General features: G+C 44.7%; 1 protein-coding gene across 4 annotated transcripts in view; it reads left to right on the top strand.

Annotated features, from left to right (window-relative positions):
• The window catches only part of FANCC (FA complementation group C), a 566,530-nt gene that overhangs the window by 305,072 nt on the left and 244,014 nt on the right, over positions 1–17,444 (top strand). For all 4 annotated transcript variants that reach the window (XM_029617560.1, XM_029617551.1, XM_029617542.1 and 1 more), the window contains one exon: positions 815–928. In XM_029617560.1, the coding sequence (XP_029473420.1) occupies positions 815–928 (114 nt within the window). The remainder of the gene's footprint in view (positions 1–814; positions 929–17,444) is intronic.

Raw genomic sequence — 17,444 nt, 5'->3', positions numbered from 1 at the left:
TTCTTGTTTTGCTTTATTATTTTGGGCAAACCTTCTTTCTGGGCCTTGGAAAGGGATCACAATGGGCGGAGATTCTGATCTGCTGTTTACTCCAACTGTGTGCGTATGTGTTAAGTGAGAGTATTCTTGGAGACATTTTAATAAACATAAGCATGAAATGAAAACCCATATTTGGAAAAAATGTCATAAATAGTAACAAAAGTATATGATTGCCTCTGTTCCTACTAAAAACATTTGCAATAAAACCATGTCAATATTCTCAAAAAAATCGAATGACAATCTCATGACGTTTGACAGATCTAATAAACTATATTTATACAGGAAAGAGATTGCGATGCCTGGTTGATTTGCCCTGTAATCAAGAGACAAAGCAGATGACTTTCATTTAAAAGCATTCTATAAATAAGACTGAACTTTTAATAAACTATGAATATGTGGTTTTCTTGCAAGATCAAATAAGTTCAAGCACTCTATAAACTTGCTCATTCTTTAGGGGCTTTTTTTGCTTCTTTTGAAGTTTAAGGTCAAGCGTTTCTTTTGTTTTTCATTTCATGTGGTTCGTCTAAGCATTTTGAGCATTTTGCCTTAAAAGGTTTTTGGTAACCTCTATCTAAAATTCGACATGGTTTCAATTTAAAGCTTAACGAACTTGAGTCTTGAATCTGTTTTTCCCACCAACCCTGGAACTGAAATCCTTCCTGTCAAGCAAATTGGATTGTGCATGGCAGAAAAATCAAAATGCCTATTTATCAGGGTTTGCTTTTGTGACATCTCACCATATTTTGCTTTTGTTTTTCCTCTTGTCTTTCACAAGAACTTGTTGCGTCATCTGCTTTCGTCGTCTGAGCTGGGAGGCGCTGATGTCTGCCCCTTTCTTCTGACTCTCGGTTGCACACCTGCCGGGTGCTATTCAGAGCTGGTGAAGAACGTAAGTGCAGTGCTGCTGATGCCTCTGGCAATGGAACGGACATCTTTAGGTTGTAGGAATGTGAACAGAAACTGTTCATTGCTTTATGGGAGAACCAAATTTGCTCTGCAAGGGACATCACGTTTATATTTTCTGAGCCGAGGACCGTTTTGAAGCCATGTGAGGGAGACAGAAATTAAGAAGTGATGAGAGAGAGTGAGAGCACGGGTGTGCTAGGTGAATCCAAATTAGGTATTTTGAATTATTTTGCGAGAAGGGAAGCAATGGAAACCACAGAAACAAAAACTAATCCTTCCCCTCTTTCCTCCACCTATCAAGTAATGCCATGAAATGGACTAAAAATAGACTTGAGCATGTCTATAAGATTTGGTGCCAGAACACAAGAGAGCTTTATTGTATTTATCCATTGGAGGTTTGGGGTATTTTGGGGACGGGGTGGAGAATTACTATTCGTTAAATGAGCAACTTTGAATCGAATAGCTAGTATGTTCATATAGCCAATGACTCACTAAGGCTTTTCTCTTAGGCTAGGCCTGATTTACTAAGCTTTTTACCCCCATAGACACAGCGGTAGATATTCAGAAGTCATTTAGATGGATAACTTAATGTTCTCTATCTAAATGGCAAGCTTTGGTATATTCAGCCTCTTATCCGGATAAAAAAAAAAAAAAAGATATAACTGGGTGGAGCTGCTTATCCATCTAACTTGGGTGGATAAGCAGTGATATTCAGACTTATCCAGCTAAGAGCAAACAGCTGCAGGCTGCTCACAAACAGTAGCAAGTTAGCAGTACTCACATAAAATTGTGATTGTAGGTTACTCTCAAAACATTGTGGACTCAACTGACATTTTCAGTCATTGACTTGCTGTTCCTAGCTATTTGAGTTTAAATTGTTTTTGTGAGGACTTTGATGTTAAAATATGGCATGCAGGTATCGCTGGTGTACTGTATACTATAAATTAAATGTACTCTTGTAGGTAATTTTATTACAGCTCGCATAGATTTTAAGGCAATTAACCACATACTTTATGCTGATTTTGAAAAGGAAAAGTACTGCTTTAGATTTTTAAAAATTGCCTTCTTGAACATCTCAGCAATGTGTAAGTTGCTTTATATGGGGACATAGTAACATTGTGGTAAGAGGATGGGGAAAATAAGGATCTTTGAAAATTATCCCATGAAAACTACCTGTGCACATAGTATTTTTAGAAAAAAATATATGCATGCAAATCTTATGCCAGTCCAACACCCAAGAATGCCTCTGCTCACTATGGGAAAACCTATTTGCATATCAACCAGGCAGTTTTGTAAAAAGTCTTTAAAATACAGTTTTACCCCCAATTAACTTTTTGATATAACAGTGATGTCTTTTGGCATGTTCCCCTAAATTAATTTGCTTATGTTTATGCTTCATCTGTGTATACATTATCTCCTAAATCATTCAACCTAATGCAAACAAATTTTCAGGATATGTATATCTCTATAAATGTAGAAACTGGAATAACATTTTCCCAGAAAACGTAGGGATCTAGTCAAAATTTGGGAGAAAATCACTTTTTCAACTGCAGTACCAACATTGCCAAAATAGCCACTGTTAATACTGCAGCCTGCACAAGCAGATGGATAAAACGAGTGTCAAGGGGTGCCAGGCTAGAGTCAGCATATACCCCCATAGGAGCAGTACAGGATTGTAGGGCTGGTCGAATGCTGGTCTTCTGCTTAGCCAACCCCCTCCCCTTGCAGGTTGAGCCTTTGGGTTCTGGGGTCAGGTAGGGCTTGTCTCCTGGTGAACAACATGGCTGGAAGTTGGGCTAGTGCTGGAGCTTGGTAGTAATTGGATACCAACAAGGCTGGAGGCTGAGCTGACATTGAGGGTGCGGCAGGAGCTAGAGACAGACAAAGTTAAACACAGGCTGAGACTTGGGGCTGGATGCAGGCTCAGAGTTATAACTGGATATAGAATACAGGCTGGGGCTAGGTACAGAGTGCAAGCAGGGATAAGGGCAGGGATTGGGAAACAGTCAAGGAACTGGACAGGATGGCGCAAGTCAGAACAAGGAGTGGACTAGACAAGGGCAGCACTGGACTAGACTCGGACAGGTAACAATGAACAGGGAAGCCCAACAGGGCACAAGCTTGGCTCGGAGAACCTATCACCCCCAGAAGCCAATAAGGTAAGGCAGAGAGGCCCAGGCAGCAAGGCAAGGAGGCCTGAGAGGCCAGAGAGTGAGGCAGGAAGCCACAGAGCAAAGCAGAAAGCTTGGATAGATAGCAAGGCAAGACAGGAGGCCTGGGTAGGCTGCATGACAAGATAGGAAAGCAAGGACAAGGTGGCCAAGTCAAGGAGCCAAGGTGACTCAGTGAAGAGGCATCGATGAACTGGCTTTGGTAGTGCAGGTACTGCTGAGTCAGTGAGGAGGTGGCTCGGATAGCTGGGAGCAGAGCTCGCTGAAGACCTCTGCTGGTGGGGAGGCATCATAGCAATTAGAACCAGGGCATGGTGGGGCACAGCATATGAAACTGTGACACCAAGAAACCAGTGTTGTGAGAAAAAAAATGCCTTATAAGATTTGCTCTGCAGTTCTTTCTATACTTATTTTTATCATTGCCTGTGAAAAGCTCAGTCTTATCAATCGAGGTCTTCTCAGTAGCTCCAAGACTATGATGATCATGTGAATAGACATGTCTTATCCTCATTTCAAACTAGTATCAATTAATTTCATGAATTATAATAGTCATAGCTTACTCCGCATTTCAGATGATTTTTATGAATGGGACAAAACACACTTTACGTTTTTGTTTTTTATTGGCCAGGAGCTGATGACTGCATGGGCATGGCTTTACTTCAAACTCTCCCATGGTGTATTGCCTTCTCTTCATCAGCAAGAGGGAGAGGTGGTCTGTACATGTTGGAAGCGAGTGCACATAGATTCATTGTTGGTGATCCTTCTGTGACGATTTGGTCCGTGATATCTAGGAGTCTTGATGCTAAGATGTGGTTCCATTGTAGGAAGTTTTTGGAAAATGACTGCAGATTGACATTATTCATCCAAGTTTTGGTTTTGTTTGCACAGCAATTTATGGCCAGAGAACTGATGCGAGATCTGATCTTTTGGAAGTTTGTCCTTGGAGACTTGATGTATGTGGTTTTTGCAGTCGGCTGCCTTCCACAATTTGAGAGATTCAAATAGTTGACTCCTTTTTTTTAAATGTTGCACATTTTGTTGCTAGACTTACTGTTTGTTTAATTTTTTTTTGTTAAACGGTGAAGTTGGACTCACATATAATTTTTGGACTTTACATTTTAATGTGGGAGATATGGTTATGAATTATTGGGTCTTGAAGTTGGTGAGGAGACCCTGAGTAATATAGAACTGGCCCTTTCACATCTAAAATGTATTCTATGCTGCTTTTTGTTGGCTTGGATGTTTGTGTGGTTTCTTGTGGCTCTTTTTCTTGTTTTATAATTTCCTGCCTTTCACATTTGTAAGCAAGCTGCAGCTGACCTCTGTGCAAGATATATAAGTGCTACCCATCTGAAGGTTTCTTAAGATTTCATGTTCTGGCTTTAGCGTATATCATACGAGTGTGTCTCTCCTTTTTGTTATATACCTTACTTCTTGTTTGAAAAAGCAGCATAACCCCAAACGTGCTGTATAACAATATGTCCTGTGATCTTCTAAGAAGGGTTATACAAATATATAACAGGCTTTGATAAAATACAAGGGGGTGCAATTTTCCCTAGAAAAAGAAATTCAAGACAGAGGGAAGCTAGAGGGAAGGAGGTTAAAATGAATTATGAGGAAATACTTATTTATTGAGAGAGGGTGGGGAATGCTTGTAATAACCTACCAGCAGAGAGAGTAGAGGTCAATATGCAACAGAGTTTAAATATACTTGGGACATACATAGAGGGGGGCAGGGTTGTGAGGTTGGGTAAAAGATGGTGAGTGAGGGACCTGAATATTGAATTACTGTTATGCTCCTCTCCCCAGAATGGGTAGAGGTCAAAGAGAGAAGAGAACCTCTGATTTGAATAAGAAGCAGTTTCCATAGGCAGTCAAACCTATATGGCTGACAGCTGGGCTATATCTTTAGCTAGAGCAGTATAGACGGGAGCAACCAGGCAAACGGGGTGAACCTTACCATGATGTTACTATGTCCCTATATAAAGAAGTTTATACAATGCTGATGTGTTCAAGAGGACTTTTTTTTTCTTTGTTTAAATCTGTTTATTAAAGAATTTTGAATAAAGATTGCAATCAATACCTGGCAGCTATGACTCTGAGCTCACCAGGCAAATACTGAAAATGTATAGCAAAAATTCAACAACCCATTCAACAACCCATCAGACCACCCTCCTACCCCTACAATGATTAATAAGATAAATGAGATAAAGTTGCTCACTCAACCAACTGTAAATCAGTAAGCATTCAAAACCGTACTTTTGGCTTGTGTTGGTAAAGAGTCAATATAAAGCAGCCATATGTCCAGTGTTTACTTCCCCCCTTCAGAGAGCTTCTCTTCTCCTTCATTTCCATTAGCATTAGTTGATGAACAGCGTTCCTCCAAAGCAAGAAGGGTGGATCTGATTCTTGTCTCCAATGATATAGAATAGTATTTCTGGCTCCTAGAGAAACCTTTGAGGTCCACAGATTTTGTGACACTGTGTAATGGTCCTCCAAGTTCATATACCCAAAGACTGCTACTGGTGCGGTAAAAGATATTCTCACAGGACAAGCAGGATGGTAGTCCTCACATATGGGTGACATCACAGGATGAAGCCCAGTCATGGAACACTTTTTTGTCAAAGTTTCTAGAACTTTGACTGGCACCTACTGGGCATACCCAGGATGGCACTAACCCTGCAACCAGCAAGGGTCCCACTTCAGTCTTCTTTTTTTCCACGCAGCAGTAGCCACGCAGGTTAAGGAGTTCTACAGATATTCCTGACAGGAATTTTCCTCACGGAATTACTTCCCCCTATTCGATTTTTGCTTCCGCTGTGGTCCAGTTAGTTTTTTACCCAATTCCCGTCGAATTCGGCCCTCGCGGCCTACTGGCTGTCGACTGCACCGTGGCTAAATTTTTTGAGAGGCCATGGCGTCGGGGTTCCGTCGATGCCCCGACTGCACTCGCACAATGTCGATTACTGACCCTCACAAGGTCTGTGAAATGTGTTTAGGGAGCGAGCATGATGTCCTTACTTGCACCAAATGTGCCCTTATGACGCCAAAAGGTTGCAAGGCTAGAATGGAAAAGATGGAACTTCTCTTTCGGTCACAAACTCCGACGCCGTCCATAGCCTCGACGTCATCCAAACCGACTCAGTCTAAGTCGCGCCAGTATCGTGCACTGACAGGCATCGACGACTCCACGGCCATCGACACCCTCTGTTCCTCCTCAGCTTAAGGACCGAGGAGATCATCGAGAAAAGCATCGACATCGACATCTGAGGTCTCAGACCATCGACGCAGGAAAGCCCTCGACGCGCCACCGTCTGAGCCGCCGCCGAAGAAAGCCCGTCCAGAAAAGTCACCATGCCTATCTGGCTCCGGGTCACTGAGGCAACCTTCACCAGGTTGGATAGGAGCCGCGATTTCACCTCCAACGGTGGTCCCTCCAGCTACACCTCTGTCTCCTCCTCCGGCATTGGGGCTCCATGCTCCAGGTTTCTGAGAGGAGTTGGATCAGATGATTCAAGAGACCATTGGCAGAGCGATGCAAGGCTTCAAGATTCCTCAGACGCCGGTGCCGATTCCTGAACCGGCTACCGATCCCATTCCCGTAGCGCTGGCACCGCTACTAATGAGGAAGGAGGCGCTGCTCGCCGCTTTTCCTCTGATGGATCTGGGGGCACCGATGGGCCCAGTGCCTCCTACCCAATTCCTCTTTTATCGACAGAAGAAGGAGAAACACCGTTACTTCCTCCATTGGGAGTCCTACCGATGCCTCAGCCATCGATGTCACCGATAGCTTCTTTGCTACCATCGATGCTGCCGATCCACCCATCGATGCCTCTGGTGTCTAAGTTTTCTTATTGTTTCATCAATTTTTTGTTTCTCGGTGGATCCAGGTCTCTGTTGTGATGTTTTCTTCTTGGATCTTTTTCTGAGTAAAGCTTTTTTCTTTTGATTTTCATCTTGTTTCATGAAAGTATCATGGAGCCATTCTGTATGCTGGTGACATGGAAGCACAGAAGGAGGCAACAACTTTTTCAGCATCAAAGCCAAAACGGAGGCCCCAGAGATGTGCTCATTTTTGCTGTCTTAGCTTATGCTGAGCACTGGACTCTGAACAGTTGAGCATGGAGTCTTGGGAACATTGTGGTGAGGATATAGAGCAGGAGAACAAAGTATTGTGGAATATTTATGGCTAGAAATTCCATGTGTGATGGGGAAAAGTATAGTGGTGGTTGTATACTACTGTCTGCCTGAAAATAATGAACAGATAGGCGAAATGCTAACATATATTAGAGAAGCTAACAAATTTAGAAATAATAATAACGGTAGATTTCAGTTACCACATGGATAAATATCATAACAGTGTTGTGCTTGGTGGTCCACAGTGAAGCCCTTACACCTCAGGGTCAGGCCTCCATGGTTGCCCCCCCAACGCTGCTGGGCCGCTTCTCTCTCTGCTGCGGCAGAATGCAATGCAGCAATGTGGCAGGACGCCACTGATGCTGCCTGTACCCGCTCCTCCCAGGGTGTGCGTGTGCCCAATCTCCTTAATTTTAAAGGGCCAGTGGCAGGAAGAGCGGGAAGTGCTTCTCGATAACATTTCTCTTCAAGCCTATAAAAGGCCTCTGCAGACAACCCTCCAATGATTTGGCAACAGGTCTGCCCCTCAGCATTGTAGAGTGAGTTACCTCAGCGTTCCTGGTCTTCTCTGTGTTTTCTGTTCCTGGTCTTTGTTTGGTCTTCAGTTCATCCTCTGGTTTTGTGGTGGTCTTCTCGTCAGCTTGTGGTCAGTCTTCAGTTCTTCTGTGTGCCTTGCCTCCTGTGTGCTCCTCGTCTACTTGCCTGCCTATATGTCCCGCCTTCCCTTGGACGGATACCTGGTATTGAACTCTACTTGCTTCCTGGATTTCTCTCGATTGCCGCTTGCCACTGACCACTGCCTGATTACCAGACCTTCTTTGAACGCCACCGACCACTGCCTGATTATTGGACCTTCCTTGAATGCTGCATGCCATCAACCTTTTCTTGTTACTGGACATTTCTGATTGCTGCTTGCCCTGACCCAAGCTTGCCTCAGATTGCTCCCATTCACCATGACCTCATCTATGGATCTCCAGCCCTTTGGTGGAGGCCCCCCACCTAAGACCTGCTGGCTCCAGCCCCCAAGGGCTCAACCTAATGGGAAAGAGGGCTAGTGTAGATAATTCTCCAGTTAGGCATCTGCTTCATCATACTTCGCCAGCTGACTGTGGGGACCTGCACCAACTCCACCTCGGTCCAAGGGTCCATGCCTACAACAAATTGCCAAGGCCATGGACCTAGCAAACGTCACAGCCTTGCAAGCTATCCTGGGTCTGGCACAGAAGTTACAGGAACAACAAAAATTTCTGGAGGTTCTAGCAGTAACTATGGAACGCCTCTTCACACTGCTGGATGTGGCCACAGCTTCGACAGCACCACTGCCCTCCTCCATTTATGTCACTGATGCCCACAGCATCCAATAACCCCATGCCACAGCTACTGACTCCACTGTGGTATGGCTGGGACCCTAAACAATGCCAAGGTTTCCTGAACTAGTGCTATATGCACTTAACGTTACAGGCAGCACTATTCCTGGATGATCTGGTGAAGAAGACCTTTATCCTCTCTTTCCTAGACGGCAAGGTCCTGGCTTCAGCGTCTCCCCTCTAGGAGCATTCAGATCCCCTGCTATGCGATCAGCAATTCACGGCCATCTTCAAAACAGTGTTTGAAGAAGCAGGCCAGCTGGCCACCATGGGATCGGAGCTTCTCTTCCTGAGCCAGGGCACCCAGACTCTAGCAGAGTTTGCCATCGAGTTCCAGACCTTGGTGATGGAACTTAACTGGCGGGGAAAGTTGCCGTCACACCATATTCCTAGAGGGCATGTCCCCTAGGATTAAAGATGAGCTAGTAGCCTGAGATCTCCCTACGACTCTGGAAAACCTTATTGAGCTAAAGGGCAAGATCGACTGCCGCCTCAAGCAATGGGTAAGAGAGCTCTGACCAGTCGTAAATCCATCACATTGGCTCCCCAATTCCAATGTCTACTGTCACCACCAGCTCTTGTGCCTCCCACACCACACCAACCGAAGAACCTATGCAGCTGGGTCGCAGTTGCCTAACCCCAAAGAGAGACTTCACTGCCAGCAATTTGGCTTGTGCCTGTATTGTGTGAGCAATGCCCGGTGAAACCGGGAAACAGCAGAGCCTATAGTCTAGTGGGGAGATGGTCTTTAGCTTTACCACACCTGCTCCCCAAATACTACTTCCAGTGACTATAAAATAGGTTCCCAATGTCTGAGGAGGCCCCCCTCCAGGGCACTCCAGATCGTCGGGCGCTGCCGGCGAGGCAGCCTTCTCGATGCCAACAGCCCCAGAGGGTGCACTCAGGGGGCCTCACGCGCAGACTTCATCCAGCACTGCTCCCCAGGCCTCCTATAGGTGCATGCGTGCCAACTGAGCTCCCTTAAAGGGCTCACTGCAGGAGAAGCCTAAGGCGCCTGATGACATCACTGGACAGGGACGACTTAAGGCTTCCCACAGCAATGCCTCCTTGCCTCAGCAATAGGTTGTCTCCTTTGAGAAGTGCTTTGCCTCAGTGTTCCTGGCTTCTGTCTTCTTTTCCTGGTTCCTAATCCCTGCTATGTTTCTAAGTTCTTGTGTTCCTCTGTCTTGTTCCCGGTTCCATTGTCAGTCTGGTTTGTCTTGAGTTTGTCTCTTTTTGGTCAGTCTTTCTCATCTGTCTTCAGTGTCCCTTCCTGCTCCTGTGGTCCCTCATCCTCCTCTTCGTTCCTTGTCTTTTCGGATTGGAGTTCTGGCTTTGACCTTGGATTGGACCAAGGTCAAAGCCAGATGCATCTTGACCTCCGCCTGCCACATACAACTGCCTGTTTACAGTTTCTGACTGAACTCCACCTGATCCGACCTCTGCCTGAACCTTGACTCTGATTGAACTTTGCCCACCTTGACCACAGCCTGAACCTGACTCTTATTACCTGCTGCCTGTCCTGACCATTACTTGATCTGACTCTGCTTCCCCTACTGTGCTAGCCTGCAACTACTTCCACATGACGGTTCTTCATCTCCACAGAAGCCCGCACCTAAGTCCAGCCGGCCCCTGCACCCGAGGACTCAACCTAAGGGGGAACAAGGGCTGGTATTGGTGAAGCTCCAGATGGGCCTCTGCTTCAGCCAGCTCTGCCTGCCGATGGTGGGGACCTGCAGCGCTCTTCCCTGCAGGTTGCACCAACTTCCCCTTGGCCCAAGGGTCCACTCCTGCAACACATTCATTCCTTTGTCTGGGATTACCCTGGTTCCAGAAGTATTATCCTCAAATTGATTGGGCCACCCTCCAGCTCACCTGATGGGGTCAACAGTGCCGGAATACATGTCTGGAGCACATGAAACCTCCGCTGTACCTGACCCTGGCCATGACCCTTCCGAACCTTCCTTCTCAATATGCTGACTTTGAAAATGTTTTTTCTAAGAGGAAAGCTGAAACTCTGCCGATCATATGACTGTGGGATCGAACTCCTTCCAGATACCAAGTCTTCTCGTGGAAGGGTCTATCCCTTTTATTTCCCTGAGAATGGAGCAATGTCAGATTATATCCGGGAGAATCTGGGGTGAGGCTTTATCTTGCCTTCCTCCTCTCTGGCAGGAGTCAGGTTGTTCTTCTTGGCCAAGAAGGAAGACACGCTTCAGCCATATATTGACTACCGTGACTTAAATGCCATACCAAAAAAAACGCTACCCCTTACCATTGATCTCAGAACTTTTTGACTGCCTCTGAGGCGTAAGGATCTTCACTAAATTGGGCCTCTGGGGAGCTTACAACTTGTCCGAATTAAAGCCGGTGATGAGTTGAAAACTATTTTTAATACACATGACTGGCATTGTGAGTATTTAGTTATGCCCTTCAGCCTGTGTAATGCTCCCAATCTTCCAAAAACTGGTTAAAGAAATTTTTGAGACTTATTTTATGCATATGGCGTCATGTACCTCGACGACATACTAATCTTCTCTCAGGATCACAGCACCCATTGTTGTCACATACATACAGTCCAACATCTTTGAGAAAATAACTTGTTCGCCAAGCTGGAAAAATGCTTGTTTGAAAAGGAGAAACTCACCTTCTTGGGATACATTGTTTCATGGGATGGAGTCCATATGTATCCCAAGAAGGTAAAGGCCATCCAAGACTGGTCGCCCAGTGGGGCTACAAGCACTGCAGCGATTCCTGGGATTCATCAACTATTATCGCCAGTTGATCCTGAATTATTCTCTTGTAGCATCACCCCTTACAGCCCTCACCCGAAATAGTTCCAATACTAACGACTGGCCTTCCGAAGCCATAAACGCCTTCCAGGAACTCAAGGATGCCTTTTTGAGAAAACCTTGCCTCTGTCACCCGGACCCCACACGTCCATTTGTTCTTGAAGTGGACACCCACGCTGAAGGTAGGCGCAGTTCTAAGTCGACACTTTCCCAAGGGAGCCATCCACCCCTGTTCATTCTTCTCAAAGTATTTTCTCCTGCGAAGCACAATTACGGCATTGGTGAGAGGGAAATCCTAGCTGCCAAATTGATTTTTATTTATTTATTTTTATTTATTTATTTAAAATTTTTATATACCGACATTCATCCAGGATATCATATCGGTTCACATTGTAACGCAATAACAAACGCACGGCATGGCGCTTTACATTGAACAGTAAAAACATGATAACAAGGCATTTTGAAAAATGGCGCCCTCTACTCGAGGGTGCCCACACTGTATCATAATTTATACGGATCACAAGAATCTCTAACACCTTCACTGTGCTCAGCAGTTGAACGCATGGCCGGCTCGTTGGTCCCTATTCTTCGCCCACTTTGACTTTGAATTATGGTATCACCGAGCTCTTAAGAATCTACGGATGGATGCTCTTTCTAGCTTCTGTCAAACCAAGGACATCCCAGAGCCTCCCAGGCATATTATTGACCCTGCCAAGCTTCTACTGGCCACATCCATGACCGTCCCTCAAGGGAATGCGGTCGTTCTGTCCCATTTACATGAAAAAGTATTAAAATGGGCCCATGATTCCCATGTTGCAGGTCACCTTGGACTGGCTCGAACCCTTCCACTGCTTGAGCAGTACTACTGGTGGCCTCAAATGAAGCAAGATCTCAAGGCCTCTATTAACTCGGGCCCTACCTGTACACAGGAAACTCTGCATAACCGACCCTGGGGAGAACCCTGGACCCACTTGTCCACAGATTTCATTGTGGACCTCCGCCTCTCAGACAGTGCCACCGTGATTTGGGTGGTCAGTTGCTTCTCAAAAATGGCTCACTTTGTGCCATTTCTGGGTCTCCCTTCTGCCCCAGAATTAATGCAGCTTTTCACACTCCACGTATTTCATCTATGTGGCCTGCACAGGAACATCCCGGCAGACTGAGGGGTGCAGTTCACCACGGAATACTGGCACTCACTGTAAAAAAAAGATTTGGCATTACACTGGATTTCATTATAGCATACCACCCTCAAGGAAATGGACATGCCTTAAGACGAATCGCATACTCAAAACCTTTCTTTGTGCCTAGATCAATGAGTGCCATGATAATTGGCCACTCTCTTGCCTTGGGCAGAGTTCTCTCACATACCCATATCGACCACCACTGGGGCTTCCCCATTCCAACTAGTCTATGGGAAACAGCCATTGCCACCTCTACCTCTACCCATGATAGTATCTTCACAAACGGCCCAATTATCCATCCAGGAGCTACAAGAGCTTTGGATACGAACCAATGCCCTCATTCAGAAGGCCACAGACAAGGCAAAGAAAACTATTGATGCCTACAGAAGACCAACTTCTCAATTCCAAGTGGGCGAGAAAGTGTGGATGAGCACACAGCATATTTGCTTGAGAATGCCTTCCATGTGCCTGGATCCCTGCTACATTGGCTCCTTTCCAATACTTTGCAAGTGGGACCCATGAAGCTGCCATCAATGCTGAAGATATACAACACCTTCCACATGTTCTTACTTAAACCCTGCAGGTCACTTCCAGAGCCGCAAGAAGTAACCAGCAACACCACCATCTATGAAGTTAAAGAAATCCTAGACTTGCACCAGAGAGGCAAAAAAGTTGAATTCCTCCTTTCTTGGAAATTATATGGCCCAAAGCAAAACTCTTGGGAGTCAGCCTCCAGCATCTTAGATTGCAACCTATTAAAGGACTTCCATTCACGACATTCCAAGAAACCATGAGCCTCAGGGTGAGGGTGTAAGAAGGGGGATACTGTTATGCTAGGTAGTCCACAGTGGAGATGCATGAACTGCTGCACTTACCCCTCATGTTGCACCTCTGTGGTTGTCCCAGACACTATCGGGCCGCTCCTCTCTCCAACTCAGCAGGAAGCTGCGCTGTGATGCGGCGGACGCCACCACAGACTCCTATGGCAGGATGCTGCCGATGCCACCTGCACCTCTCCAGTTTTAAAGGGCCAGCAGTGGGAAGGGCCGGCAGGCACTCCTTGATGACATCACTCTTCAGGCCTATAAAAGGTCTCTGCAGACGCCTCTCCAATGCCTCGGCAACAGGTCTCCCCTCAGCCTTGTAGAGTGAGTTGCCTCAGCATTCCCAAGTTCCTGGTCTTCTCTGTGCCTTCTGTTCTTGGTCTTTGGTTCCTGGTCTTTGTTTGGTCTTCAGTTCACCCCTTTGATCTTGTGGACTTCATCTCATCAGCTTGAGGTCAGTTTTCTGTGTGCTTTGCATCCTGTGTGTTCCTTGTTTTCCTGCCCTGTCTATCTGTCCCACCTTCCCTTGGATGGATACCTGGTACTGACCTAGGCCTGCTTCCTGAATGCTCTTGTTACTCCTGTTACTGGACATTCCTGATTGTCATCTGCCCTGACCCGAGCTTGCCTCAGACTACTCCCGTGCACCACAACCTCATCTATGGATCTCCAGCCCTTTGGCGAAGGCTCCTACCTAAGACCTGCCAGCCCTGGCACCTGAGGGCTCAACTTAAGGGGAATGTGTGCTGGTATAGTTGAAGCTCCAGTTGGTTCTCTGCCTCATCCTACTCACCAGCCAACAATGGGGACCTGCAGGGCTCCTCCCTGCAGGTTGCTCCAAATCCATCTCGGTCCATGGGTCCACGCTCGCAATAATCAGAACATGCTAGGGTGGTAAAGTTTCTAGATAAAATAAATGACTGCTTCATGGAGCAGCAGATCCAGGAGCCAGTGAGAGGAGAACTATCTTAGACCTAATCCATAGGGCAAGACAGGATTTGGTGCAAGAGGTAACAGTACTTGGACCACTTGGCAATAATGACCATATGTGAACACATTTAATTAATTACTGGAGGGAGAATGTTATGTAAAACTACTGCATTAGCATTTAACTTTCAAAAGGGAGAATATCATAAAATGAGGAAAACAGAAAAAAACTAAAAGGTGCAGATGCAATGATTGAGTTTACATCAAGCATAAATGATGTTTAAAAATACCATCATGGAAGCCCAGACCAGATTTATTGCATACATTAAAAAAGGTAACAGGAAGGGCAAACAACTGCCAGCATGGTTAAAAGGTGAGGAGAGCAAAGCTATTATAACCAAAAAAGCATCTCTCATAAAATGGAAAGAGGATCTAAATGAAGAAATTAAACCCTCCATTGCCTCAGGTACAAACTTAGATTGCAAGCCCTCTGGGGATAGAGAAATACCTACAGTACCTGAATGTAAACCGGTGTGATATCTCAGATCGAATGTCGGTATATAAAAATAAAATAAATAAAATTAGGCGCAAGCATAGTCACTGGCAAAGTACATGTAAAACAATGATAAGGCAAGCAAAAAGATAATTTGAAAAGAAGCTTACTACAGAGGCAAAAACTCATAACTTTTTCAAATACATCCAAAGCAGGAAGCCTGTGAAGGAGTTGGTTGGACGATTAGATGATTGAGGGATAAAAGAAGCATTTAGGGAAGACAAGGACATAGAAGAAAGACTAAATGAATTCTTTGCTTCTGTGTTTACTGAGGAGGATGTTGGGGAGAAATGGTAGAAATGATATTTAAAGGTGATGGTTAGGAGGAACTGAAACAAATCATGGAGAACCTGGAATAGGGCAAATTAACAAAAGAGTAGCAAATCACCTGGACCAGATGATATACAGAGTTCTGGACGAACTAAAAATGACATCACAGACACATAACTAGTAATTTGTAACCTATCATTAAAATGGTGTATTGTACCTGAAGACTGAAGGATGGGCAATGTAATGGCAATATTTAAAAAGGGTTACAGGGGTGATTTGGGAAACTATAGACCTATGTGCCTGACATCTGTGCCAAGAAAAATGGTAGAAACTATTCTAAAATAACTGAACCTATAGAGCCAACATGATTAACCCAAGGGAAGTTTTGGTTCACCAATCTGCTATATTCTTTGAAGGGGTATAGTTATCTGAAGGCATGTTACAGTTTCTCATGAAAGACTCCTGAAAAATTAAAAATTCATGGGATATGAGGCAATGTCCTATTGTGGATTGTGAACTGAGTAAAAGATAGTTAACTGGGTAGGTCTGGGTCAAATTTCTCAGTTGAGGAAGGTAAACTGTCCAGTGCCCCAGGAACCTGTTCTGGAACAGGGCTTTTTAACATAATTCTGAATGATCTGGAAAAGGAAACGAGTGAGAATCAAAATTTCAGACAAAATTATTCCAAGTTGTTGAGTCACAAGCAGATTGTGAGAAATTGCAGGAGTAGCTTATGAGACTGGGAAACTGGTCATCCAAATGGCAGATAAAATTTAATGTGGACATATGCATAGTAATAATGCACATAGGGAAAAATAATCCAAACTGTAGTTACACAATGTTAGCTCCATATTAGGAGTCACCACCCAGAAAAAGGATCCAGGTGTCGTCATGGACAATACATTGAAATCCTCAGCTCAGTGTGTGTCAGTAGTAAAAAAAGCAAACAATGTTAGCACTTATTAGAAAAGGAATAGAGAATAAAATGGAGAATATCATAATACTTCTGTATCATTCCTTGGTGTGACCACACCTAGAGTACTGTGTGCAATTCTCGTTGCTGCATCTCAAGAAAAATATATCTGAATTAGAAAAGGTACAGAGAAGGGTGACCAAAATGATAAAGGGGATGGAATGAAAAAACTAAAGAGACTAAGGCTCTTCAGCTTAGAGAAGAGGGCTGAGGGGTCTATAAAATCATGATTGGAGTGAAATGGGTAAACATGAATCGGTTGTTTACTCTTTCAACAAAATACAAAGTCTAAGGGACACAGAAGGAACACATTTAAAACAAATACAAATTTTCACTCAATGAACAATTATGCTCTGGAATTCATTGCTGAAGTTTGTGGTAAAGGTAGCTAGTGTAGCTGGGTTTAAAAAAGATTTGGACAAGTTCCTGGAGGAAAAGTCTATAAACTGTTATTAATAAGCTAGACTTAGGGAATGCCACTGCTTATCCCTGGGTTGTAAGCAGCATGGAATCTATCTACTATTTAGGATCCTGCCTGGTATTTGTGACCTGGATTAGCTACTGTTGGAAAGAATATAATGGGCTCAATGGCCCTTTAGTCTGACCCAGAATGGTAGTTCTTATATTCTTATGAAGGCAAATAAATGTTGACATGATCCTCTTTGATTCACAGCTCCAGGAGTTGGGGGATCTAGGTGTTGCATTCTACTTCTCAAAGTGTGCTTGAAAGTTAGCTTTGCCTCTCATCTGCGAACAATTTCCATAGTAGTCTCAAGCAGTCCTGAATCAGGTTTTTTGCACACCTTGTGAGATTACAGAATTCACTCCATATGCTGAGCCCCATCAAAATTTTGGTGAAGCAGTCCTTGAGGGGAGGAGTGTCAGAGGAGAATCACAACTGCAGTTGCTCAGCATGTAGAGAGTGCTGAGCAGCAGTCATCAACTAACTCAAACCAACTTAGAGCATTAAGCAATCTTTCTACAATCCTCTTCCCCTTTGGTGCCAAGCATCTCAGTGTTAATACTGGATTATTGGCACTGAAAGTCTTGTTCAGAACCAGACAGGATTTCTCCAGCCACTCAGAGCTTGGAGAGAGTGGCTTCTCAAGCCACTCAGAGCCATCTAATCCCAAGACCCTATGACAGTGTTTACCAACCAGTGTGCCTTCAGACTTGATCAGGTATTCCACTGAAAAAGGTTGCCAGAGTCCAGGCTAGCACATGGTCTCTATTCTCAGCACCTTGCAGAAACAAGAGGTACCAGTGAAGACTGAAATTTCTAAGAAATTCTTTTTGAGACCATG

The sequence above is a fragment of the Rhinatrema bivittatum genome, chromosome 1 (assembly GCF_901001135.1).
Source record: "Rhinatrema bivittatum chromosome 1, aRhiBiv1.1, whole genome shotgun sequence".
In the NCBI taxonomy this organism is placed as follows: domain Eukaryota; kingdom Metazoa; phylum Chordata; class Amphibia; order Gymnophiona; family Rhinatrematidae; genus Rhinatrema; species Rhinatrema bivittatum.
Note: the sequence above shows the minus strand (reverse complement) of the source record. Positions and strands in the feature narration are given on the sequence as shown.